The 26,509-nt window shown below is 37.8% G+C and overlaps 1 protein-coding gene across 16 annotated transcripts in view; it reads right to left on the reverse strand.

The window, feature by feature from the left end:
* DMD (dystrophin) overlaps positions 1-26,509 on the reverse strand; it is a 2,668,835-nt gene that overhangs the window by 364,061 nt on the left and 2,278,265 nt on the right. For all 16 annotated transcript variants that reach the window (XM_060407875.1, XM_060407877.1, XM_060407874.1 and 13 more), the window contains 2 exons: positions 16,632-16,752; positions 15,737-16,005 (listed from right to left, as the gene is read on the reverse strand). In XM_060407875.1, coding sequence (XP_060263858.1) covers positions 15,737-16,005; positions 16,632-16,752 — 390 coding nt within the window. The remainder of the gene's footprint in view (positions 1-15,736; positions 16,006-16,631; positions 16,753-26,509) is intronic.

The following is a 26,509-nucleotide window of genomic DNA, read 5'->3' on the forward strand; positions in this document are numbered from 1 at the left end:
AAGGGGAGATTATGGATGATCTGTTTCTTTCTCCAACTCTCTCTCTCTTCCCTCTCTCATTTTTTGGGTTTTTCAAGGAAAGAAAAAGTTCACTGACAAATACGTCTCATGCATTTCCTCTTGTATAGAAAGGGGAGTGTAACATGGACACACCAAAGCTGTTATAAAGATGAACGAGAAGGTTGGGTCTATTTCTCCTTCTTTTACTCCATCTGCAACCAATTCAGCACTGTGGCCCATAACACAGGGTATGCCAAGTCACATGAGCCCTATTTGGTCTAAATCAGGGGGACTCTATAAAGCATAGGGTCATACATTCAACCATGAGAAAGCCACAGACTAAGATCATTTCTTGGGGAGTTGAGTCTTTCAGGCCAACTTCTAATATTACCCCGGGGAAAACCTGTCTTTCCTCACCCCTCTACCGTGTAGCTTTATAAGGGCTCCCTGAACTAGACATTGGGATATAGGTATACGAAACATAAAGGAAGAAGCAGAATGGTGGGAGGAGGAAAGCTATTTGTTCAGAGCTGGGATAAACGGCAAGTGGTAGGAAACCTTAATGTGTTTGGAGAGGTGCAAATAGTCTGTAGTAAGTTGAAGCATGAAACTACAGGGCAGTTGTGGAAGAAAAATCACAGGGTTTTCTTTGAGCAAGATTGTGGTGGGGGGACTTTCCTGGTGGTCCAGTGGCTATGACTCTGTGCTCCCAATGCAGGGGGCTTGGGTTTGATCCCTGGTCAGGGAACTAGATCCCACATGCTGCAACTAAGAGTTCACATTCCACAACGCAAGATTCCACATGCCACAAAGAAAATTAAAGATACTGACTGCTCCAACTAAGACCCAGCAGAGCCAAATAAAGAAAGACTGTGATGGGTTTGAATGAGTTGACTTTTGCAGTGCAGTAATGAAGGTTTTAGCCAAGGGGAATGGCATAGTCTCAAGAATCCTTTTTGTTAGATTTTAATTACTACTCACTTGAAAACACTTCTTTTATATCTACTATGCATATATCTGTGGCTTCCCAGGTGGCACCGTGGTACAAAATCCACCTGCCATTGCAGGAGATGCAGGACATTCAGGTTTAATCCCTGGGTTGGGAAGATTCCCTGGAGTAGGAAATGGCAACCCATTCCAGTATTCTTGTCTGGAAAATTCCATGGAAAGAGGAATCTGGCAGCCTACAGTCCGTGGGATTGCAAAGAGTTGGACACAATTGAGCACACACACACACATATATCTACTATGCACTGGGAAGATGGAACTCTCAATGAACTCATAATCGTCAGCACAGAGAAACAATTTAGTGGGTTATTAAAAACCATGTAATCATGTTATGAGAAGCTGTGTCACAGGGGTTGAAAAGTACTAAGAAGGCAGGTTCAATTGGAAAATCTCAAGTTTAGGAGTGAGTGCAAGCTGGTGGCCATTTCAGAAAGGAGAAAGAATTAACATGGAATGTCTGGAAGATTCAGGCATGAAGTAACAGTTGCTAGAAGCAGGATTGGATGGTGGCAAATGGGAGCAGGTTATCTGTAAAACAATTGTTAAAGGAAAAAAGTATTTTGCCCTGTGCTTTTGTGGATGTTTATTCACTCATTCAAAAAATATTATTAAGCAGCCATTAAATGCCAGGGAATGTTCCAGGCACTAGACATCAAGCAGTGCACAAAATAGACCAAGTTCCTATGATTCCACAGCTTAACTCTAATGAATGCAATTTCATTTAAATGATGACTGTTATTATAAAGGCTTATAAAGAAACAAATCCCAAGCCAAAATGTATCCATAGCTACAAAATGCAGCATTTTTGACCAAGAAGATGGAGGACAACATATGGTATTGTATATAGTAGTTCCCAAGAGATTCTTTTTTTCCCATTAAAACAAATTAGGGTACCTCTGCATGTGTGAATAATAATTAATAGAGGAATCTACGGTTGTGAATCACCAGTGCAATATACTACACCCAGTTTACTTTATACTGGACACATTTATTTTAAATAAAATTAAAGATACTCACTACCGAAATAAAATGGATTTTGCAGATCTGATTTTTCATTCAATATATTGTTGTTGGCTTAGAAGTTCTAAAACAGAACTGAATCAGAGATGAATATAAAATTTCTAAGGGCTGAGATAAAAAACAAATGGAAGAGGGCAGAAAATGATTGTAAAATGCCCTTCTATAATTATTTTTTTACTTTCAGATTATTGTAGCTCCTGAATTTAATGTTTTAAGTCTTTCCAAAATGCCTTTCTTATGAATGGAATAACACAAGAATAAAAGATTGCACTACTTCAGGTCAAAAGAAATGAACATAATATGAATTTTCTTCATTAAAAGCTATGTGACAGCATGTTTAAAAATTAGATTGGTAAATTTTTGATAATGGTTCATCTTTATTTCATCATATTCCTAGGCTGAAAAGAAAGTCTTATGTATTTACTTCTAAGCAATATTTTCCCTCCAGATATATTAGTGGTTATTATTTTTACCTCAATATATATGTGTGTGTGTGAAAGATCTGGCTAATGAAGTGGAGTCAAGAGTTTACTTTGTTCTTCATTTTTAATTTCATCATACTTTGAGGAGTTTACTTTCAAGATATTGCTCTGATTTTTCTGATCACATCTTTGGGTAGGAACTAAATTCATATCCTGTTATGTTCTGTTATGACAACCACTATCATGATAATGTCCATTTAAGTACATGTGAATGATGAATAAACTACTACAGACACAAATGTGTCTAAGTGTCAAGCTGTCTAATCAATGGACTCAAATGTTATTTTTTTTTTTTAAAAAATTAAGCCATGGGCCAAATCTACCCTTTAAAATATTTGATTAACATTCAACGAAGACACCATATTCTAATAGTAATAGATTTCTTTTTCATTTTGCAAAAAGGGAGTGTGGGGACTTCCCTGGTGGTCCAGTGGTACGGACTGCGTGTGTCCACCACAGGGGGTTATAGGTTCAATCCCTGACCAGGGAACTAAGACCCCAAAATGTCGTATAGTGTGGTCAAAAGAAAAAAAAATATGATTTAGTATCCTTGAAAATCTGTGGGCATGATGCTGTATTGATTATCTAAAGAATACTATTTCAGCTGAAAAGAGGGTTTAAGATCTTAATGAAAAAATCTTTTTCACTAAAACTTCAAGATTTTTTGGAAAGTCAAAGTGTGTCAGATTTCTTTAAGACCCATCTTGCACAGGACACTCTACCCCAACCTTCAGGCAATTTTTACACTGAGACAACCTTAGAAATGTCTTCCTTTAACCTTTATAACAAAATGTCAGTGTGGCTCCAAAGGTAATATTTTATTCACTGTGTAAGTCAAACTTCTGCTCATTTGTTTACCTTATATTTCTTCTAATTTTATGCTTTATTGGATGTACAAAAGTCACCATTGTATTGGATAACTCTTGTAGTATGGGGTTTGTGTAAGTAGTATGGGGTTTGTGTAAGTGGAAAACAACGAACCATTCTTTTGTGACTTTAGCCTTTCCTTGCTTGAAATATTGGAGGGCAATGGCTAACAAGCACTGGAGGAAGGAGGTGAAACATTGTTTCATGTGGCCTACGCTTGGTCCTTGGGTAGATGAAGGCCGGAAACCATGGAGCAATTCTGCGGGTGTTATTTAATGAGACCTAATAAGATTTAAGGGGATGACAGAGGATGAGATGGCTGGATGGCATCGCTGACTCGATGGACGCGAGTCTGAGTGAACTCCAGGAGTTGGTGATGGACAGGGAGGCCTGGCCTGCTGCGGTTCATGGGGTCGCAAAGAGTCGGACACGACTGAGCGACTGAACTGAACTGAACTGAATAAGATTTAGGTTCACAGCCTTGTAAAGACTCCAAACTGGGTTAGTAGGCTTTCTGAGTAGGAAAATAAGTAAACAAGATGAAACTCACTGATAGTTTGCTTCAAAAAACACATCAATATACCGGCTTGAAAGTGACAGTGAAAGTGTTAGTTGCTCAGTTGTATGCTATTCTTTGCAACCACATGGACATCAGTCCACCAGGCTCCTCTGTCCACGGAATTCTCCAAGCAAAAATACTAGAGGGGGTAGTCATTCCCTTCTCAAGGGGATCTTCCCAACCCAGGAATTGAACCCAGATCTCCTGTATCACAGGTGGATCTTTTACTGTCTGAGCCGCCAGGGAAGCCCATATATGGCTTACCTGTCATTTACTTTAGTTTCTATTTACTTACTACACTTGAGCATATATTGCTGATAAATTGACTTCATTTTCTCTGCTAAATAGCTTAATGCCATGTTAAGATCATGATGATACAATTTGAATATTTGATAGGGAAAAGCTCCAAATGAGCCCACTGAGTCTATAATAATGTGGAATCCCAGGGAACAAGTGTTCTAAAAATAACTGTATTTTGAAATAGGATCAGCAGGCTCTTAACTTTATGAAGGAAAGAAAAACTTCACCATAAAAATCAATTCTTTAAAAGGAGAAGAAATCTATCTTAGTGCTAGAATTCTCTAGCCTCATTCTGGTTAAGAGAGTTTGACATTTTAGGGCTGAACACACTGTGGAAATTTAATAAATATTGAAGTTTACAAACAAAAACATAACAGTGATATGTGGACCAATTTTCAAAAACATTGAAAATCAATGTGCCCTTATTCTGCCTAATTTGGTTAACTCAATTATTTAATGTATACTTGATTTGAGTGGGTTTATACACAGCTATTTCAATTTTATATTAAGCATTAATCAAATTACTTTCAATGCAAAATTTCCTTTATTTTCATCCCCTAACCCCCCAAGATTTCAGAATAAAGGGGAGGGCCTATTTTAAATATTGCTAACTTAATGTTAAAGCATACTTTCACACATTTGTTTCTATTATATTTTGCCCATAATTTTCATCACATATACCACTCACCCTATACCAAAACCATAAACTCTTTCATAGGCATTTAATAGAGTGATTATGCATCACCTTTGGAGGGGGGGGAAACCCTCTTCCCTAATTACTGCAGTTAAGACTATATCCTAATTTCTTCCAGTTTCACCCCATATCCATTTCCATTTCTACACACAAACATACACCCTCCCATCATGAACACAGAGCCTCAGTGGGTTGATGAGCTAAATTAGAAAATGCAGTAATCCCTGAATAAGTGATCAGCTATTCACATTGAGCAAGCAGGTTTTAATTTTAAAATGTTGAATGGCCTCAGCTATTCCTAATGGCCTCAATTTCAGCAATTCTGTAAAGTACTTGCTTATCATCAGTATGTTTGGCAGAAAATTATAAGGAGTATTTTAAAATTTAATTGTTATCATTGGTAACATGATAACATTTAAACAAAGTGAATATTCTGTGACTAAATATCTTAAAGTATTAAGAGTGCGAAGGCAAGTTGAATTCTAAGTCATCTGAAGCAACTCAAAACTTGTATGAGTGCCATTAAAATACCAACAAGAACATTGGAATAAATAACAGTGAATGTTTTGTACGAGACAGATTTGGAAAGAGTAGGCCATTATTCACTTCAAGGTTTTAGAGGGAAACTCTGCTCCCTCCCTAACCATCAATCACTCTCACAGGAGGCCATGTGCCTGTATTCATTTTTAAATGTTCTGGATGTTCTGAGATTCAAAAGAAATAACAAATGATATGTTTATTGCTTATAATTGGAGAATTACTAACAATAAACAATATATGTATTTATACGTGTAGACCATGGTTCTCCTATGGAATGATGGCTCTCACAGTATCCCTGGAATAGCAGCACCGCAATCACCTGGGAACTGGTGATGCAGATCTTTAACTCAGCTCCAGATCTCCTCAACCAGAAACTCTGGGGAAAGCCTTCACCAATCTGGGTTTCCATCAACTCTCTAGGTGATTCCGATGCATGCTAAGGTGAGAGTCATGGCCACAAAAAATTATTGACATTATCAATGACTGTGTCTAAATACCTAGGATCCTCAATGGTCACAAATATCTGATCAACACAGACACTTAAAGATTATGTACCTATAAAGCCAAGGTTGCTTACAAAGCCATTTTCTTTACTGATAATCATCACTTTCTCAGACATTTCTGTGAACTCTTCTCTATTGTTACCAACCTCAGTAAATATTAGGTTAACCAAAAAGTTTAGGTTTTTTCGTAACATCTAAATGGAAGGGGGGAGGGGGGCACGTGTGGGAAGGACAAACGTTTTGGCCAACCCAATCCCTAGGTGGTAGGTTGCACAGGGGGGAGGGTGGATTTTTCATAAACACAATTTTCATCACCTCTAAAGAATTACTGCATGTGTAAGAGAAAGTAGCACTGAAAAGGCCATGTTGAAAGACAGAGGCTGAATGGATTACTACGTTCGCTTACTGTCTATAAGGGACACATTTCCTGGCCTGGACATCCACCCTCCAGTTGCGACTGTTGGCTACTAATGCTTCATGGCCGCCTCTCTTCTTCAGAAAGGTCATCTCTGCTGATTGGAGCCCCTATCTCAGGAGACAACACACATTCCCAGCCTGGGAGGTGACTCAAGTCTCTAGGGGTGGGCCACAGCCAGTGGTGGGCTGGAGCAGAGCCCAGGAGTCAATCGTGTGCGTTTCTTCCCAAGTCCATGTTCGGTGAGATCACGTTGGTAGCTTGAATCAGTCATGGCAGGAGTATTTATACCCTGACAACTGGAAAACACTAAAAATCAGTGTTCACTCCACCTCAGAGCTAGCTAATAAATGCTCACTGGCGTGCTGCGATTCATGGGGTCGCAAAGAGTTGGACACGACTGAGCGACTGAACTGAACTGAACTGATCTGAGCAGAGTGCTGGCCACAGCCAATGGCTGGCTGGGGTACAAAAGGACAACTCTGCTGGGTGGTTCATACTCCAGAGCTTTCTCCATTTGAATCAAGACATAAAGCTAGATTTGGCCCGAGATGATATGCTTGATAGGCTCTTTTGTCTCCTTAGTGATGCTTTCCTAACTCCCACACAGGCTTCTCCTGAAAGCTGACCATCTACAAATCCTGTACACCCAGACCCCTGTTCTTAGGGTTTGCTTCCAGGGAACCTGACCTATAACAACCAGTTAAATTATTAGTTAAGTGACTGCTGTACAAAAGACTCGAAGAATGTATGATCAAAATCACAAAGAGCTATAAGTCATGGACATTTTGAATCACAAAGATCAGACGAAAATGCAAACCATATATCTGAAATGGGAAGGATCTACCTTTTGTGTATGTGTACATAAATGAAAGAAGCTGTTGGAAAAAGAGGAAGCTGTCACAAACTGGGCAATTTTTCTATCATTCTTCTCAAATTATGCTTTCATACCCATAGGTGAGGAGCTTCCCTGGTGGTAGAGTGGTAAAGAATCTGCCTGCTAATGCAGGAGACCTGAGTTTGATCCCTGGGTTGGGAAGATCCTCTGGAAAAAGAAATGACTTTCCACTCCAGTAGTCTTGCCTGGAGAATCCCATGGACAGAGGAGCCTGGAGGGCTATAGTCCATAGGATCCCAAAGACTTGGACACAACTTAGCGACTAAACAACAACCCACAGGTGAATATACTGGAGGATTCATTTTACATAGTATGTTGGAGAAAAAACATCTTTACATTAAAACACAATAAATCCATTTTGGAGAAGACCACAGAATTGAAATGAGATTTTAAAAATAAGAAACATCAAAGAAATTTTATGCTCATGGAAAAAGGAAGTAAGCAGGTGGAAGGGGAAGATATCTGGTTTTATATCCTCAGCCATTCAGAGAACTGAAGCAGAAAAGCTTGAGAAGCACTGCTTTTGGCAAGTTCAGTTGATAAAAAAAATTGATAGCAATTGTTAACTATAACTAAAAATATAATTTTAGTGTGAATATATCTTATTATGAAAAAGCTTACTTTTCTTAGTCCCCATTAAGTGTTCCATTAGTATCATAGGCACAGGTATTCCCACAATTCCCAGAAAACTGATTAACCAAGAACCAGCTTGATGCCATCACTGAACTTGGTTAAGGTAAGGGGGCATAATATCGGCATCATGTCAGCTGTTTAATTTTAAAAATTGTAATTGCAAGGCATGATGGGAATACAGTAGGTGCTGACTCCATGGGTTATTTGTTCTTAAGTCATTCCTTGTGCTTCTGGTAGGAGAGTAGCAAGATTTCAAATTTTAAACTTGTTACTACTTTGGTAGATGTCAAAGGAGACTAAAAATCCATATTGACTGTGTACGTCCACCTTGGAAGAAAACATGGAATTTTAGTTAAATAACTAACTCAATCTAAAACTGTTTCAAGTTGATGTGTTACATGTACACATACACACAAACTAATAAAAATTCTTGTTCCCTCAGCTTGGTGCTAAATAATTATATTCTCAGGAAAACTAAGATGCCATTAATATAACTCCCAGGACATTTTATTCACAAAATAAATTAAACATTCACACTCTGTAATGGGATCAGATTTCTCTGGGTATAGGTTTAACCATACTATAAGTGAATGAATCATTGAGTCTTTAGATGTGCTAATGCTGATACTATGTTACTTAAGTTTTTGTTTTGAACAATCTTTTATTTTCCAAGACTTGAGGAAGAGTGTTTATAATTACTCCCAGCCACAAACAAAGCTTCGGGAATAAACCCTTAGTAAACAGGACTGGCATATTAAAGGATCAGTTTTTTGACATGGCTGTTTTCAAATAGTAGGAAGGATGATACTCTTTGGAGGAATTTTTATTATCTAATGAAATACTTCTTTAGTAGAATAATGTCAGATGAACTCATTAGCTGAACATTTTGATTAGCCATGTTCTCCTAAATATTCCATGACAAGAAGAGCTGTACAACTCTGATTTAATGCAGTCACAATGGCAACCAATTCTAGCTGCTGCTTTTATCACAGTCCATCAAAGGAATACAAAGAAGCCCAAATTAAAATAAGTTCCATAATAAAAAGAACATGTTCCTTTTCCAACTGTTTGAAAGCCTTTTCCTATCTTTAAGCAAAGTTCACTCAGTAATTACCTTATTTATGAAAGTAAAAAGCAGAAGGATGTTTCTCTTATTAAATAAATGACTTTGTGCTTTGAATGCGGAGGGCATCTCGAAACAGTCAAAAAGAAAGCCGCATTGAATGTCATCAGCTTATTTCCTCCCACCCACTGTTTTAAATCATTTGCCTGGTTCCAATGTATACTACACTTACGTAAGTTGTTTATGAAGAGCCAAATTAATAGTCTTCACAATTGTTTTCCTTGGAATTTGGAGAGCTGACAAATGAATTAGTAGAAAATGGCAATTCTACATGAATTAGCTTTTAAGTCTCCCTAAGAGGCTGATGCAGAACTTAATAAGAGACTTATTAGGGGAAGTAGGGCAACTTAATTCAGATTGATTATAGACTTTGGTGAAGACAGCTGGGGTTCAAATGAAACTGCAAAGGAACTTATATGCACTTCAAAGTATGCTAAGCAGATGTCTGAAACAATTACTCTGTGCTGCCTTTTCAGATATTTCAAAGGCAGGATGGGAATAGCATGGTAAACCAAGGTTCTATTTGCCTAAACCAAGGTAGGGGCTTTAAAAACACACACAGCACTATACCTAAAGTCCGATGCCTTGGGTAAAGGAACATGATTTGATGTTGCTGTCCTCAGTAATTTTCTTTTAATTTTATAAACAGAGCAGGAAATGAGAGTGAATACATGGGAACTAAGTAATAAGCTCTCCTGGCAACATTAACTTGCACTTAATTTTACATTGGACAAATAATATGGTTAGGAAATTTAAGATGATTAAATTCCTCCTTTAGTGTCTAAGCTCTAGTAAGGCCAACAATGATCCTTCTATTTAAAAATACTGGAAAAAAAAAAAAACCCTTGACTTCTGAACGTATTTAAGTGAGAGTTTCCTATAATATGCCTTCTCATAGATATACTCCCAGATAGTAAAGGCCAAATCATATGCTTTTAAACATCAGAATTGTATGCTTTGAAAACTAGATAAAACCCTGGTTACTCCATATGACAGGCATTAGTTCCATATTTAACCCAGATTTATAAAGGATTATATCATTTCTGTGTTTTCTTCTCCAACAGCTTACATTAATATGTGTAGCGCTCACATAAAAGCAACAACAAAGGCCTCCACAGAGAATTACTCTGTTACTTGTAGCCCATAGCAATTGACAATTGTTAAGAGCAATTAACAAAATATTAGTAAGCTTTCCTTTTCTTACTATGGGTAGTACATCTTATTCATTATGGAAATATCATTCCTTTATTCAGAGTGGGGAGAGCTTACATATTGTGAACCAGTTTGGTCCTGCCTGGCCATGCATCTCCTCTCTCTGTAACAAAGGATTATAAACTTTCTCTATAAAACTCATATATAAGAAAGGATTTAAAGTCGGCTGAGATAAATGACAAATACAACAAAATTGATGAATAATAAAATATCAGGGTTAAAATGAAAAAAGCAATAAGGGAGGAGAGAGTTACATGAGCATGGCTGAAATCTTGCTTCTAAAGTGAAGATGAAATTCTAATGTGTTACATCACATTTCACATTACCTACCAGGAGGAAACATACTTGGTTTTCTCAGTGTCAAGTTCTGAGATAGCATTTCTCTGACAAATTTCTCAGATAAACCATGCCACAGGTAGCCTGAAGAGAGCACTTACCAGTTTTCTTCTTAATTTTTTAGATGGGAATGTTGAAAATTGAAATAAGTCAGGATGGCATGGTGGCCTCATCGTTATCTCTGTTCTACTATGTTCATAATTACATTATTCTCAATTATAATTACAAAAAGGTCCAACTAAAATATTTCATTGTAAGAACTTCAAGGAAAATCTCACAGAATCCCTGTACTTGAATGTTCATAATAAGAAATATAAGTTGAAAGTCTGATTGAAAACAACAACAACAACAACAACACGTAAAATACATAACTACAAGGGTATGAGAAATCTGCATATTCCAAAATGGCAGCCTGGGAGAGTCTAACTATAGTGTGTGAAAAACTGTTTCAAGTCAATTGGCAAACTAACGGCAATGAAACGTTTCTGGCTCAAGAATGACGTACCAGTCAGTGTCGTGAAACCATGGTAGGTTAAAACAAAGAGACAACATGGAAAAACAACCACTTGCACAAAGTTTTTCACACAGGAATTATTCTTAAGAACAAAGATGTCATAAGTAGACTTTAGATTCCAAAGTGGTTCTACTCTATTAAAACCTGAATGTTTTCCACTTATAGGTAGATGTGGCACACCTAGCGATTCAAGGAGTTATTCTCATTCCCCATGACTACAGAGAATGTAAGAATATTTGCATAGTCACATAAGCATTGGTGTTATTTCCAGTCAAATGAGAAATCATGATTCTGTCCTTAAAATATTTGATAAGCAGTATGAATCATGAATTTTAAAAATAAAGAGGCATTTAAAATTTAAATTTTATTCTAGTGGTTATTTCTATGGCAGCTATATTTGGAAGGCTGAGATTCTCTTAGTGAGCTAAATAGTCAATATTAACATTATGTTCCTTTCTCTTATTGTATATACACTGTCCTAACGATGATGACTAGTAATAATGCCATGTCCATAGGGTTCTAAGACTTAGTTGCTGTTTTATCCATTCTCCAAATTCTAAAATCACATTTGCTAATGAAATGATGTAATGCTAAATCCCACAAAAACACACATTCCATAGTGACTTGAATAACAACTTCTTTAACAAATGAGAGCTGAATGGAGGCGGATATTATGAGAGAGTCACTAAGGGTGATGAAAACAAACTGAGATGGATACATAAAATGTTCTGGCTACCAGCCTAGCTATCCGCTCTGCATTCCCTACAGCATGGAGCTTCTGAGGGCTTAAATTTAAGGGCTTAAATTGCTGAGTAGAAAAACAGGAAGCATGGTATTAAGTACTCTTCGGCTGCTTTTCAAACTAAGTTTTAGTTAATAAAATTTACTCCTGATAAACTACCACCACCAAAGTTTCAAAGCTGGTATTGTTGAGATGCAACAGAAAAAACCTGATGTTTATTTCCACTGTGAAATGAAGAGCAACTTCTGAAGGGAAATAAATATATATAAATTCATATCATCTATAATTTTAAGATAGGCATAAAATATTTATGGAATACTGGTTTAGAAACCAAGATAATCCCATCTGTTATGACCAGTAAATGCATATTATGACCAGGTACTGTAACTTTAGTGTATTGGTGTCTGAGAAAGAAGTGTTGTTACATACAAGCTCTTTTTAAAGCAGCATTCAGTGTATACATGTTTTGTTATTACTGGGATGGGAGTGAGGAGGCTTACCAATCAGGGTATGGGAAATAAAGTTAGTCTTAGGATCAAGAACAGATGAGAGAGGGGAATTGAAAGGAAAACCGCAAATAGGGTTGGGTCAGGGCCCACTGATATATGAGCTGTTCTATTTTTAGTTAGTTTTTGTTATTAAGTCATGATGTATCCATTCTCCATCTATATTCATTATCTTACTAATGCTCCTGTGTGACCCATATGACTCAAAATGAATCCTTTAAGTCTGCTCAAAAGCCTATATAGTTAGCCACTTGATTTATGAACTAATTTACTTCCTTTGGGACATTCTTTTAAGTTAATTTGCCATTTGGGGGAAATTTTTAAGAATTTAGTTCCTAGGGAGGTGGGAGGGGGTTCAGGATGGGGAACACATGTACACTCATGGCGGATTCAAGTCAATGTATGGCAAAACCAATACAATATTGTAAAGTAAAATAAATAAGTTAATTTAAAAAAGAATTTAGTTCCTATATTTTGGGATAAAAAGAATATTTTTAATGCTAAATAGGTAACGTATTTCAAAACATTATTTTAATTTTTATGTACACAGAATTGTTAACCATTGCTTTAAAAGTTAGACCTGGGGTCATAGAATGTTAGGGAAGATATTTTGGAAGTTATAAAGTCAAATTTTTAATCTCCCTTGATATCTTCACCTACTATTTTAATGAAGAGCTTTTCAATTCCACATTAGACTGTAGGCTTCATAAGGACAAAGACCAAGCATGTTCCATTTATAACACTTTGCGAAGAGTTGACTCATTGGAAAAGACTCTGATGCTGGGAGGGCTTAGGGGCAGGAGGAGAAGAGGACGACAGAGGATGAGATGGCTGGATGGCATCACCGACTCTATGGACATGAGTTTGAGTGAACTCCGGGAGTTGGTGATGGACAGGGAGGCCTGGCGTGCTGCAATTCATGGGGTCTCAAAGAGTCGGACACAACTGAGCGACTGAACTGAACTGAACACATACATAGTGCATTTCACAGAAGCTCATAAACAACTGTTGGGTGAAGGAATAAAAGAAGCTACATTAGACTTCTTATATGCTACTGGCAATTTACCAGGAACTGTGAATTCACAGATGTACAGCAGGATCCTTTTTCTGAGGAGGCTTACTTTCTATGGGAGAACAAAAAGGCCACAATGTACGTGAAGTTTAAGTGCAACAATTTAAGCATGTGTGGTGATCTATAGAGTTTAAGTGCAACAATTTAAGCATGTGTGGTGATCTATAGACGCACTGAATTAAGAGCAGTTTCTTCTGCTTGATGGGAGGTGGGGGTGAAAGATGGGCTTGGAGCCATTGGAGTTGAGCCAAGTGAAAGTTCACCAGGCAGATAAGTTGGGCTGACCAGGCAGAGTGGAGAGCATTTGCAAAGGTAGAGAGTTATGAAAAGAGATGGGGAAAGGGGGATATGGTCAGAGTGTCCTTAATGGCCTAGAGAGGACAGAAGCAACAGTCAGGTTTCTATGCTAGGGCTAGGAAGAAACAGGGTCACCTGCCTTTGGCATTTGCTGGACTTCTTCATCAGGCAGGCAGTCTCCTGGAGAGTGTTTGGATTAGAATTGGAAGAGAATGGATAACAGAAATATCAGTAAAGAAACTGTTTATTCATTCACTCACTAAGCAAATATTTAAACTGTAGTGTCTGTGATATGCCATGAATGCTAATGGGGAATGGGGTTTAAGGATGTATAATATAGCTATCTGAATTAACAGATGCTGGGACTAGAAGGGGACACTGGGTAAAAAGAGGAGAGAAAACATAAAGGAGATATTCTGAGGCAAAATGAGCAATCAGTGAAGTCAATGAAAACACAGAAGGATTCAAGGATAGACCTCAAGTTTTTAGCCTGAGCAACTTGTTGGCTTATGATCCATTAACTGAAATAGGAAACAGAAGAAAAGCTAGGTCAAAAGGGGAAGGGGCCAACAGGAGAACAAATGGATTTGCTTTCAGAATGGTTGCCTTTGGATTCTAATGGCATATAGGTTGTAGTCAGTCACTCAGTCATGTCCAACTCTTTGCAACCCCATGGACTGTGGCCCACCAGGCTCCTCTGTCCATGAGATTCTCCAGGCAAGAATACTGGAGTGGGTTGCCATTTCCTCCTCCAGGGAATGGCATATGGGTTAGCAGACCAGAAAAGAGATTCAGACTAGAAATTCAGATCAGTCACCATTCACTCCATTTCAAACTGGGAGCATTTATCCAAAAAGAAGAGAACTGACCTGGAGGAGGAAATGGCAACCCACTCCAGTATTCTTCTCTGGAGAGTCCCATGGGCAGAGGAGCCTGGCGGGCTACAGTCCATAGGGTTACAAAGAGTCGGACATGACTGAAAGTGACTTAGCACATGAGCTAAGGTTTTTATAGAATTAAAAGAGAACTGAGCTCAGATTAGAAATTTGAGCGTATCAACACCTGAAGGGTGGGGAGAGTTTCAGAACTGAGGAAAATACAGGATGAAGAAGGATGTGGAGGAAGCAGTGCCATGAAAGCCCAGGAGAAGAGACCTTCCAGAATGAGGGGGCTGCCAAATGTGCCAAGTTCAGGTGAGGATTTCACTTCTTCTGCATTTGAACCTGGGGGGATGTGTTGGTCTTGACACTAGATAAACAGACTAAATATGTTTCAAGTTGCTACTTTTCAAAATGATACTCTTAAATATGTATATTCTTTCTCTGTAAATGTATTTATCATCTTTGTGCCATATGGGAATGTAACTTTGGTCTCATGGGCATTATTCCAAATATAGAGTGATATTTCCTAATCCCTGCAGTGGACTAATACAATGCAAAAATTGTATTCTATACAATGCCTTTTAATGGAAGGGCAGAATTAATGGTCTTAGTTCACAGTACCATAACTCACTCAAGTCATATAATTCAGTTAGCAAAAAGGCCAAAACCTAGACTCCTGGCTACTGACTAAATATTGTATTTTTCCCTTCTCTGATACTAAGAACCAAAAATACACACATACACACACACACGCACATGCACTCAGACACCCGTGAGTAATTCAGACCACTTTAGTACACTAGAATTTCCTCATAGCAAAATCCAAAAGATGTTTTCCCCCTGTAACTTAATATTTCATTTTCTATTACTGAAGACAGACAGATGATTAGATCACTATCTTCTCAATGAGAAAATATTGGGTTGGCCAAAAAGTTCGTTTGAATTCTCCAGGCCACCACCCCCACCCCCGCCACCCCGCCAACCATGCGCCAGAAGACTTTGAATTTGTGAAAGCATTCAAGTACATAAGGGCCCCATTTTTAACTTTTCGAGAAGAAAATATTGTACCAGAGTTCAGATTAGAACCTCCTTTAAATCTCTCAAAGGGTGCTGAGGTCAAGCAGTAGACCGTACCTTGACTTTCTCAAGGTGATCCTGGAGGGAGTCAATGAGAAGATCGCCCACGGGCTGCCACGATCCCTTGATCACCTCAGCTTGGCGCAGTTTGAGGTCCAGCTCGTCCGTGGCCTCCTGCAGTTCTTGGAGTCTTTCGAGGGCCTCATCTATTTTTCTCTGCCAGTCAGCCGAGTGCAGGTTCAATTTTTCCCACTCTGTGTTGACCTCCTCAGCCTGCTTTCGTAGGAGTCGTGTGACATTCTGGGCTTTCTCCTCAGGCGGCAGCTCTAAATTGGCAAAATGACAAGGTTTTAGGCCACATTCGTTTTTGTGTGTTTTTTTTTTTTAAAAAAAAAAAAAAACCTGCTGAAAAGGTCATACTGGTAAAAAGAAAGAGAAAAGTTTCACAACAGGGTAACCTTCTGATTAATGGTTCTTTTCTGCTTTGGAGTTTAGCACATCTGAAGTCGTGTCTTCCTGAGTGAATCTGTTCTACTTTATATCAGTCAGATAATCCAAGATTCATTTATGCTACTGAGTAGCAAGATGTTAGGATGCACACCACCAGCTCGAATTTACTGCAGGAAAGAAGGCTCTTAAATTGAAAATTAGCTTATAGTCTTTGTGACAATAAACGTCCTCGCAGATAATCTCTTTTGTTTGTTGTTTACTAAATGTTTCAATAAGTGATCGCTAATCTCTTTTAATGTTTATTTATGAATGTGCAAACAGATTTATGCATGGTGCTTTATGAGTCCCTTTTCTTTTTCAGCATCAAGGTTTAATTTGAATCGATTCTATTTAACCCAGAAAATATGAGACCTATCCAGACCTTGGCAGCCAGAATGGATGGGATGCTCTGTCACCACTGATCCTTCTATCAATATGTTATTACAGTTCCACATTCAATTACCTCTGGGCTCCTGGTAGAGTTTCTCTAGTCCTTCCAAAGGCTGCTCTGTCAGAAATATTCGTACAGTCTCAAGAGTACTCATGATTACAGGTTCTTTCGTTTTCAATTCCCTCTTGAAGGCCTGTGAAATGAGATGAAAAGAAATGCTGATTTGGTTTGTGGCATTCTTCTCCAAATTAATCCTGGGTGCTCAGAACTTGGTTATGAAATTCCCAGGTCAATTTCTATCTCCTTTATTTATAAATTGATAGCCATAAAATGATAAAGAAGGCTCAATGGATCTTTCTGTTAAGCAGGAAAACACTGTGTATTGTGGAGAGCATAGCAGAGCTTTCAAGATACGTCAACATCCTTTAAGATATGAGTGATTTATTTAAGTAACTTGACTGCCAAGCTTGAAACCTGGAGCTAAAGTTCTAAGACATATATTGCAAAACTCTAGCAGGGCTAATGAAACTTACGCATACCCAGAAGAATAGATATACAGATTATAATGGGAAACCTAAAACGCCACTTGGAAAAAACTTAGGTTGTACTGAAGTATACAACCAATCCTAATTCATAAACATCAGCTAATTCTGTCCAAATGTCTGACAATGAACATAAAGATGTATTAATAGTAGACTAAGTGAAACCTCAACACTTTTGAGAAATACCCATTACATTTTCTGCTGTGACTTCTTTGAACATGGGAGAAATGTTTTGAGGTACACTGGAGGTAGATTTGTAGGAACAAGCTTCTCTAAAAGAGTGAGCCTAGAATAGATGTCTTGAGGTCATTCTAAATCAGCTATCAATTTAAGTCTCTAACTTAATCTTCTTTGATACAGGGTATTAAAAGACAACAAAATTGCACATTTTCTGCCTTCAAGAAGTTTCTGAACCAAAAGAAGGGAGAAAACAAATACACTAGAAACAACGAAAACACTAAAATTCATACCTAACCAAGTGCTAAGGGTTGTGAGACATCCTGTGAGGCTAGGATAAATTCAGATACTCTGAAACCATTGAAGATAGCTATTGACCCATATTCCGCAATCTCAGAAGGGAAATTGTTAATGAAAATATTAAATATCACATAAATGCTAAAAGATCAGCGTCAAAACAACAGTAATAATAGTCATCCTGATCTGCTGCTGCTGCTCCTGCTAAGTTGCTTCAGTCGTGTCCAACTCTTCGTGATCCCAGGGACTGTAGCCTACCAGGCTCCTCCGTCCATGGGATTTTCCAGGCAAGAACACTGGAGTGGGGTGCCATTTCCTTCTCCAAGTCATTCTGATCTAGAACTTAATTATTCATATCTTGTTTCAATTCTACCTTATTTTTAGAAAGGTTGCCTATTGAATTTAAACCCTGTTTTGTTTCTGAGAGAAAACTTAGCAATATCTTTAAATTTCAGGTATATCATGTTTTAAGAGTACTCTACAAGTACACTGTGTGACACATTTATAAAGAAAAGCCTAATGGTATTTGCCATTTAAAGAAATCCTGAGTCTGATACTTTGCAAAAGAATCTATCTTTCAATGTTATTTACAGTTGAGCAGAGAGAGGCAAGGTTTTTGAGCCAAAGTAATGAAATTTTATAAGTGGAAGAGTAGGATTCATCCTATAGATAGGGATGTAACTTCTGTAGAGTTGGATATTCTTGCACCCTTGAAATCATATCGAGTGGGTGGGTTATTTGTCCTGCTTACATGTAAATTTTCTCTCTGATATTTCATTTGTAATCTGTTTGTGAATCTGCACACAGACATGTTTTTGTGTGCATATGTGTATATAGTTCTTGTATTCCTGCATTTTTATCAAATATCTACTTTTTCCAAATTCAAGATAATTATTACTTTACTTTGTCTCTCCAGTTGGACTTGACAATAGGAAGGTTATACTGACATTACCAATGATAAAAATAATAATATCTCCCTTTATTGAACTGCTATGTGTCAGTGGTTATACTGGAGACTAGAAATACAGAGTTGAATGCAAAACAGCCCTTCCTAGGGAGGAACTTAGAGTAAATAGTGGAAGATTTGATTACATAAATAATTTCAACACAATGTGGAAAGTGCTATAGGCTTGCACAATATGGGAAAGGAAATTGGGAAAGGCTTCCTGGAGAAGATAGTATTCATGAAGAATTCTAAAGCAGGAACATGAGTCAGCAAGGGAAAAGTAGGTTGGAGGAAGAGGAAAGAAGACGAAAATGCATGTATGAAGACAGAGGGTAACTCAGTGTGCCAGTGCAGTTCTCTCAAGTAGGTGAGCATTTGTAGAAGATCAAGTACAAGAAGGAGACATGTCCACAGATGAACCAGGGTACTGTTCTCAACTCAAACTAATTAGACCTTTAAGTCAGGGTTTGAACCTCAACCTCCGACCATATACAAAGTCTAGATGTTGTCTTGTAGGTAATCAGGAGCCTTTGAAGGGATTTAAGCAGGAAGTGGCATGGGCAGATATGCATTTCAAATCAATTCTTTGGACATTAGTACAGAGTATATATTTGAGAAGGACAGAAATGGAGTCAGAGAAAATAGGAGGCAATTGAAAGAATTCACTGAAAGCTTATGAGGATCTGATCCAGGGAAATGGTATCAGGAAGAAAACAAACAAACAAACAGAGTAGGGAAATGTTTAAGAGAGTAGAGATGTGGGAATTTGGTGACCAAATTGATGCTAAAGAAGAGGAAAAAGAGCAAGGGTGAACTCCTAGTTTCTAGGTTGGGTAGAGGAGGGAATGCTGGGTGCAATTCAACTAAACATGAGGAAATAAACTCTCCTGGATTTCTCAGGACACCTATAAAAAGTTCTAGCCACATGAACACCTTCCCATACCATGAGAATTAGCTCTGTAATCATTTGTCTGATTAATTTTACCAATCCAAGAAGGCCAATTGGTTATAGCCCAGAGTAGTTCTCTAGGTTAAGCCGCAAGGTGTCAGAAAGACTAGAATGGCTATCTCTGTGGGCATTTACATTTCAAAAATATAAAGCCCAGACTTTGGAGACATTTCTAGGTTGTAGAATCTGAGATGCATGGGGCTACCTGGCTCCCAGAGAAGCTGGAATTAGGACTCAGAGCCATTAGGTTTCCAAGGAGACCCTTTCAGAGGGAGAAGGGGACAACTGCCTCCTTCTCCTTTATAAGCAGAGAAAAATCATTTTTTCCTGGGTCAGTCACTCACACAGGAAAATTTTCATCAGATCTCACTATGTCTCTTTAGGGGTAAGGCTTGAACAAAGGGTAGAAGGTAGTGATGATATTTACTGGAAGTTGATTAAAGGAAATTGGCCTCTGGTCTAGAACACCTTATGTGCACATTCAGGATAAAAATTAATAAAGATGAATATGAAAACTCCAATACTCCTATGAGGGGGGTCTGTTGGGCAACAGAGTAAGGGGACGTGATACCCTCAGCTTGGAGATATAACATTCATTCCAGCAGGAAACAAGTTTTGAATGCCACGTTTAGAGAGAAGAAATGAGATATAAGAGTCATTCTCTCACTAAGTTAATATACACTAAGGGTCTAGGACGATGCTTATAGGCAAGCAATAAAATTACATCAGGGGATGAGATTACTCAGTGGAGTGAACTGAAAAGAAAATTCTGGAGAACATACACAAAAATTTAGTGAGCAGACAGAGAAATTGGATCCTATGAAAAGCTGAAAAGGATTGGACAGGCATAAAGATTGGGGGAAAGAAGGACTGTAAAGCTGTTCAAGACAGTGAAGAGTTTGAGAGGAATAAAGTGGCCAAGAGTGTCCAATCATGACAAAGAAGTAAAGCAAGATCAGCACTGAAAACTGTTCATGAGACTTGGTGAGAACAATTTCAGTGGAGGCAGTAGCTTTGGAAATAGTTCAGCTGAGGAGCAAGTGAGAGAAGAAAGAGAAGGTATTTCAAATGACAACTATTTGCCTACTTTTTTTTTTTTTCCTGAGAGGGAGAAGATGACAGGACAGAGATGATCACAAGGTAGAGAGAGATACATTCTTTTTAGGATAGTGGTGGTTTGAACACAGACGGAAAGTTGGATAATCAACCATCCTGGTCTGCCAGGAACTAAGGACCAGGAACCTTTGATGCTGAAACCAGGACAGCATCAGGCAAATCAGGACAGTTGGTCAACACAGTAGAGAGAGAGATATTAAAGACCTCAGGGCAAAGTGGAAATAATTGTTGGGGCAGGATCTGTCAAATAAGGAAACAGATTTTAATGGTCCCACTAAACTGAAAAAGCTCAAGACACTGTTTGATGATGCGATTCCATTGTTAAAACTGAACAGCCCTGTGATGACCTGAAAGAGTGGAATTGGAGGGTAGGGTGGGAGGGAGGCTCAAGAGGAAGGGGATATGTATATACATATAACCGATTCACTTCATCATACAGCAGAAACTAACACCAAATTGTAAAGCAATTATACTTCAAAATAAAATAAAAAAACTGAACAGCAAATAATTCAAGGCTGAGGACCACCCATCCATTGTGAGAGAACACTTGTTTGCCCCTTGAGTTGTTGGCAACAGCTTAGCTCCACCACAGCTGCACAGTTTATTTCTAAATATGAGTCACTAAGGATTAAAATAAATCTAAAGAAACGACAAAGGAAGTTCTGTCATTACAAACACATAAGCACTATGATTTTCACATTGGTGCCAGAAATTAAGAAAAGAAAGTAGATGGAAGATAGAACAGTTAAGTGACTGAAACTTGAGAATTTAAGAAGATTTAGACTCCACACACACATAAAAGTGTAAAAACTCCAGAAAAAAAGGGAGAGAAAAAAAAAAACTATAAAGAGCAATGTCATATTAAACATGGTTATATGAAAGGTGCTCTTCCATTTATTCATGTAACACATTTTGAGCACCTACTATGTACCAGACACTGTTCTAGGCAATGGACATCATTGATTCTTATAGCATGGAGTTTAAAAGAGATAAGCTCAGGTAGAAAAATAATAACAAGACAACAACAGCAAAAAAAAAAAATCCTCATGAAGATATTGCATTAAAATGATGAAAAATAGATTTTTCAATATCTGATCAATTTACCCCAGACTCCATGTTATAACAGTTAACTTCATTTGAAAAGTAAGGAAAATGGAGCCATTTTAAAACAACAACAACATTCAATACCAAGAGCGTTAACTCTTCGATAGTGTGTTGTTTCACAAAAAAATAAAGTAGATTTGAATGACACTGGGGAAAATACATGCTTATATACAGTACTGATTTTGTCTTATGGATTATAATTAATATTTTAAATCAGGTATGTTGGTTCATTCATTTGCTGATATGAAAAAGCTACCAGACATAAAGCCCTTCTCCCTTACACACACAAAATGTATCTTTACATTATTTAGATGTCAATATTCAACTGATATGGTATTTACTTCCTGAATCTTTTGAACATATGAAACTATTTGCTTTAAAACCCTCCATTTCCCCCATACCTCCTTTCTTCTCTTTTTGAGAGAGCCAGGCCCAAGGGTCTAAAATAGTGATGTGGAAGAACTGGAAGCAACTACAAAACATTTCAAGTAACTTTGTGAAAAGAAAATAATCTTCTGTCTCACAAATGAGAAAAAAGCCTACTAAATTGATATTTTTCCTTTAGCTTCTTGAAGTTCAGAAAATAAACTTATAGGAATTGTGCTACAAAATTACAGTAGCAGCAAATCCCAAGGTACATCCATTTTATTGCAAAGGTTAAATCATCTGATGGATAGTATTTATACCTCATAAATACTAACCAACTGGGTGACTTGACTGCTTGCTGATTGATTCATTTATTCACAAATATTTATTTTGAATCTATTACATATAAGGTAGGGCAGAAATAGAGACCTGATCTTTGTCCTTAAGGAGTCAATAGTTTGGTTGAGTAAGTATGTTTGTATAAAAGCATATTTTTATTTAATTAATGTTTTACCATTGTGAAGCAAAGTACAGATAAGTTAGGCTTTTACCTAAAGCCATCTGTTCATCAGTCACTTAGGATCCAAATTTTGAAATTCTTAAGCCAGTCTGAAAGTGACTAATAACAAGAAAACCAGTTTCCTAAATTACAAAAAGTGTGGAAGACACAGAAGTGGAAAATCCTAATTACAGTGAGGCAAATGAAAAAGTTAAAAAAAACTGAAAGTAATAGAGAAGAACCAAGCTGTTGATTATTCATCTTAAGCCAGGCTGGAAGTCAGAACAAAAAAAATAAAAGTTCCTTGAATTACAGAATATTTGAAAGCCACAAAGGTGGAAAATCCTAATGACTGTGAAGCAAATCAGAAATAAAAAACCTGGAAGTGAGAGAAAAGAACCAAGTCACTGATTCTTTTTTTTTCTGCCTGTCCTATTTGTGGGGAAAAAATTAGGGTGAATATGACCAAACAACTTAATAATACATAAATAGGAGTAGCTTAGAACCATGTCGGGGTGGGGGGCAGTGAAGGGTGAGATACTAATTTGCCTGATAGAAATCAGAGAAGAGTGATATAGGACGAGAATGTGGGCACAGGTACAGGCATTACAGAGAGAAAAGCTATGTTGCTGTCACTTATAAAGCCAGGGGCCTATTACTAAGGATGTAAGTAAAAGCTCTTGCATTTCAAAACAAATCTCTTTCAACCAGGTACACTGTACAGTTTCCCCGGAGCTGAATTTTATCTATATTCCCACTGAAGTGCCATCTGTATTGGTGTCATTTGGACTGGCAATCTGAAGGAATGACTATATGTTATTTCCACATTTGTTAGCAAAACTTCACAGAACCATCCTGAGAGGCAGGCTAAAGTGGTGACAAGTTCACTGTCCTGGGTAGCAGAACATAAGCTGAAGTCTGGGCTGGGCCCAAACTTGGTTGCATGATCTCAAAAAGGTCATAAAATCTTCCCAAGCCTTCCCGTTCTCATTGGTAACATGTAGAGGTTTGCTAAGTATCTTACCTAAGTTCTAACATCCATTTCTAATATTCCATAGTCAACATGTATAGATCATTCATTGGTCCCAGGCCTGTTACGTGGCGGCACTTTGAGATGGTCTCCCTGAGGCATCGTTCCTGATATTAAGATTAGAGAAACAGCTTGGCACCTAATAGATACTCAATAAATACAGTTGAATACATAATGGAACACTCAGGTAGAAAAACCAAGTGTGTTATATGGAGGCCAGTTGGATTGAGATGCAGACGATGTGAGAGTGAAAGCCTCGTTTTATGAATTAGGAGAGAAAAAAAATAATGCTGTCAATTGGGAAAAACTGAGAGATCCGTTTCTGGGTCCACTCTTAGTTTCCAGTTGTAAAGTTGAGAGTAATCTGTGAGTTACTAGGTGGATTTTCCTTGAAAGGAGGCCCTATTAGCCCTGCCTTCTTAATCCAGGTGATTTCTTTTCTAAAGGAGATACTGACGTCCACCCATTTGCAAGTTCCATTATTTGAATGGCTGGCTGGGGCTTTTCTCTAGCCTGTGTTGGCTAGATGAGAGGACCTACAGACTTAAAAAGTATAAGTGATCCAACGGTGCTGCTTCTTCAACAAATGGTTACTGAGTGGGCACAGGACAAGTACAGCAACACCGTCATACTCACAGATTGATTAGTATCTTAGTTTTGTCATATCATGTTGTTTGTTTCCACATTATTTTTACCTTATCTGTATGCCTATGTTGGTTTTACTCCTGACAAGAACGTTGCTGAATACATTCTGTTACCGTAATGACCTTTCTCATTTTTAAGAGCCAGCCAATTTATTGAGTCTCGAGCACATTAGAAATATTGTAACTACTAAACATTGATTTAGGGGCAATCATTGTCCAATTAATCTGAAATGAAGATCACGCAAGAAGGCAAGATCCAAATGTGGTTCACTGAAGTAGCAGAGATTCTGCTTCTAAGACTGTAAGACAAATTCATAGGGATTTTTGGAAGAAGGAGATTTGCCAGAAGTGGCAACAGAGCCCAAACCCCCAGAAAGACAAAGGATTCACTTAATACTCATTCACGATACTTTGTATTAGAGAAGTTATGAAAATGGGACAGATGAGCTATCAAGGAAAGCTCATAGTCACCTTTATATTTTTATTGTGGTAGAAACATGTAACAAGAGATACTCCTTCACAAAGTCTGAAGTGCATGATTCAGGAGTGTTACGTATAGGCATTAGGGCACACAGTAGATCTCTCAAACTTACTCATTTTGCATACCTGAAAGCTTCTACTTGATGAAGAACTCCACATTTTCCCCTCTCTCCAGGCCCTGGAAACCACCCTTCTCTTGGCTTCTGAGTTTGACTACATATCATCTTTAAACCAGATAAAAAAGTTTATCTTATTTTCACTCTACTTCTGCAGAAAATTGAACCCAAGGGATTATAGTATCAGATACATGTAGCCATTGTTTCTGGTAAATTTAAGTATTGTTTCAGATAGTTAACAACCTGAACAAAAATACCAATTTATAAGTGACATTTAAGTCAATTTGAAGCAATTTGAAAAATAAATGGACACATTTTAAGTCTAAAATAATTTTTTAAAATATCTAATTTTAGTCAATGAAAAAAAGTTTTTTTTTGAGCGTCCTGTGGGGCAAAGCGTTTAACCAGCTCCTGTTGAGATTTACTTTTTGGAAGTCTTTTAAACACAAAGTTGTCTTCTCTGAGATTAAGGGCACGGGCTAGCCGAGACTCTAGCCTGCTTGCAGATCTCTGATACTGAGGAAGAATAGTTTAGTGCCCACGTAGCATCTTGCACAGCTGTCTGACTCTCAATCCTAAGGCTGAGCTGCTTCCAACAACCACTGGGGAAGTCACTTCCACAGACGATAATGCTGTTAAACTCCCAGTCAACCTTGAAAAATCACTGCTGAAAATTCAGTCTGCTCCCAGGGTCATTTAAAGAATTAGGTATTAGGTTGGTGAGCCTAAACCCTAAATTTTGGACAGTCTTTCTGAAGCAATAGTGCAGATAAATGGATTATCAGAAAACCCTGTGAAAAATTAATTAATATCCCTTCTCAAGAGGCTTAGCCAAAATTTGAGATTGTCAAGTGTGAGTGGTGACTAATTTCTGAATCACACAATTTGTTTCTGTCTATCAACATGATCCAGAAATGGAACTTCACATACACACTCTCCCCTCATCCATGATCATTTTGAAGTCTTTCCAATTTCCATAAATGGCACCATCATTTCCCCATTTGTTCAAACCAGAGACTTCAGAGTCATCCTTGACTCTGCCTTCTCTCACATTCCACATCCCATCTATCTTAAGTTCTATCAGCTCTACTTTCAAACTGTATCTTGGGTCATATAATTTTTCATCATATCTATCATTTCCATTCCAGTCCAAGTGATCATTATCTCCTTCCTAAATGACTTCAACACCCTCCTAATCTTTCTCCCTGCTTTCTGTTTTGCTCCTCCTACCATCATTTCCCCACACAGCAGCCAGTATCCATTTCTGAACACATTAATCAGATCACATCATTCCTGCCTGTAGTCTTCCAGTAATGGCTCAATATACACAAAATAAAATCCACCTCCCAACTAGGGCTGAAAAGGCCATTCATTATCTGGTCTTTGCTTCTCTCTATAACCTACCACTAGCCCATCCTGCTATTCCTTGAATACACCAAATCTGTTTTTATACCTTCGCATTTGCACTTGTTGCTCCTTTGGCCTAGAATATCCTTCACTCAAGGTCTTTGCTTGGCTCACTCACACACAGAACCCTTAGCTCAACTAATAGTCTCTTTAGGTAGGCCACTACCTCTCAGTCTTTCTCTAGCCTTATTTTTAAATTTTATTTTCATAAAACTGATCTGATATGATTTTATTTTTGTTTAATTTTCTTTTTTTTGGCTCTACTGTGTGGCTTGCA

The sequence above is a fragment of the Ovis aries genome, chromosome X (assembly GCF_016772045.2).
Source record: "Ovis aries strain OAR_USU_Benz2616 breed Rambouillet chromosome X, ARS-UI_Ramb_v3.0, whole genome shotgun sequence".
Lineage (NCBI taxonomy): Eukaryota > Metazoa > Chordata > Mammalia > Artiodactyla > Bovidae > Ovis > Ovis aries.